Raw genomic sequence first — 1,981 nt, 5'->3', positions numbered from 1 at the left:
GCAGCGCTACGGCGTTTCTGCTTTTGACGCTGACAACTGACAACTTCACGCTTCAACTAACAAACGGACTTTTGCACTTTACTTGAGTACAAGCTGCTGATAGAGATGGGCACTTTATGCGAAAAAAAACTTAAAATTATGCGCTGAAATTTAGCTTGATTATGCGATAATTATGCTTTGGAAATATGGCAATTATGCGCCCATAAATCGCTAAAATAAGTACTTTTATGCGAAAAATGTGTGAAAAATGTTTAAAAATCACGCTCAAACTCTCGCACTGTGCGAAAAAGTTCAAAATTCAACATTTCTTTGGGAAAAATACGTTTATCCAGTTCTTTAACAAAAATTTCTTGAATAGGGTGATGGCTTTGACCCAGTGGAGCTAACGGGTGTACGAACCAAAATTTGGTGTACAGGCAAATTGCCTTTTCGCTTGCTGAAAAATCCTCCTTTGGGCAGCGCAAAGGAAGAAAAATCATTAATTTCGTCAACAGACCCACGTTTTTATTAAAAAATAGAGTTAAAACACGACAAAAGGTCCAAAATCTGGATAAATTTGCAGTAATTTCGCTATTTTTTTCGTGAAAAATGCGAATTATGCTCGTATAATGCGAAAAAAACGTTATGCGGGAAAAAATGCCAAATTATGCGAAATTATGCGAGCTGGAAATGCACTGTACTGTGGTCCATTAACATTAAAAAGTTGATACCTTTCCATTTTGAACGATTCTAAAACATTATGCAAAATATGTGATCGCATAAAGTGACCATCTCTAGCTGCTGATTACTACGTATCATCTGCTAAAAAGGGCCGCACTTAGTGTGTTAAATATACGTAAACTACGAAAACCAACCACACAGATGTACAAAAATAGAGTATTAAATCGAACATTTACCTTCTCATTTTGAGGGGCGGCGATGGCTACGCCAAGCTGTAACCAATAAAGAATGCATTTTGTATTGCAAACAAAGTTGATAAACGTTCGCAAGCTCCCAAAGAAATTAATGCGTTATAGAATGTTGGAATAACTACACATTTTAGTGAAGGGCTTCCACTTAGAAGAAGTAGGATCTCACTAAATGGTAGTTGTCACACTAACTTACACAAGCGAGCGCTACTGCCACGAAGAGAAGAGTAAGTTTGGATGCCATTGCTGCTATGAGGTGGTCAGCTCGGTTACTGGTGATTCGTTCGGCTCCGGCAAGCTGTTTTATACGAGTAGCGTGTGCCTTCTCAATGTTAACACCGCAATGCACATCATTTCACGGGGACATAATACCTAGAAAATTGCGGATTGACACAAGTGTTGAAGTGCTTTGCTTGAAAGCATTGCGCTTTCAGGGAACTGTTTGAACACAAGAGCGAGCGGTGAAAGCCACTTCAATGGGTCCAATTAACGTCATCTGATTTCCTCTTGACACGATCCGAGATATAGGGATTAGAATATTTGGCTTTGTGCCCCTCCTAATCTTTCGTGGGGTTAAGTTAGATGGATAAACTTTTGTAAGTTTTAAATCTGACTGTTTCTGACGCTGTTATCAGAACCCTGAGGAGCTTCGATGCTTATTTCAAGTACACTCTAACATCATAGGCGACCTGCCGTCGTCAACTTACAGTAAAAGTTTCACAATAACGAGCTCTATAGCACGTTATTGTAAGACTGTGATGGACATTAATATGGCTGCCAGCGCATACAAAACTGCTTCATGACGAAAGATTCATCAGTTACCGAGCAGACCGTTTCTTTTCAGCAATGGCTTCCAAATTTACTCTTCTCTTCGCAGCGGTAGCGGTCATATGTGTAAGTTATAGTGCGATCAGGCCACCCAGTGTTCAGAAAGGGATCCCTTATCCGAACTGACCTTATTCGTCTAGTAAATTGCTGCTAGCGAAACAACCGAATTTGTGTGCTCGCGTCGCTCAATTATATACCCCCCAGAGAGAAATAATTAGGAAAGCCGCTAAAGTCAAAGGTGGGGG

At 40.1% G+C, this 1,981-nt stretch overlaps 2 protein-coding genes across 2 annotated transcripts in view; both read right to left on the bottom strand.

The window, feature by feature from the left end:
* Positions 1-1,191, bottom strand: part of LOC113216895 (uncharacterized) — a 2,305-nt gene extending 1,114 nt beyond the window's left edge. Inside the window, exons 1-2 of the mRNA XM_052265960.1 lie at positions 1,105-1,191; positions 897-932 (exon numbers count right to left, since the gene is read on the bottom strand). Coding sequence (XP_052121920.1) covers positions 897-932; positions 1,105-1,152 — 84 coding nt within the window. The 5' untranslated portion in view covers positions 1,153-1,191. The remainder of the gene's footprint in view (positions 1-896; positions 933-1,104) is intronic.
* The window catches only part of LOC113212278 (pneumococcal serine-rich repeat protein), a 154,779-nt gene that overhangs the window by 77,577 nt on the left and 75,221 nt on the right, over positions 1-1,981 (bottom strand). The window lies entirely within an intron of this gene.

The sequence above is a fragment of the Frankliniella occidentalis genome, unplaced genomic scaffold (assembly GCF_000697945.3).
Source record: "Frankliniella occidentalis isolate FOCC.00 unplaced genomic scaffold, Focc_3.1 Scaffold33, whole genome shotgun sequence".
Lineage (NCBI taxonomy): Eukaryota > Metazoa > Arthropoda > Insecta > Thysanoptera > Thripidae > Frankliniella > Frankliniella occidentalis.
This window is presented reverse-complemented; position numbering and strand designations above follow the sequence as displayed.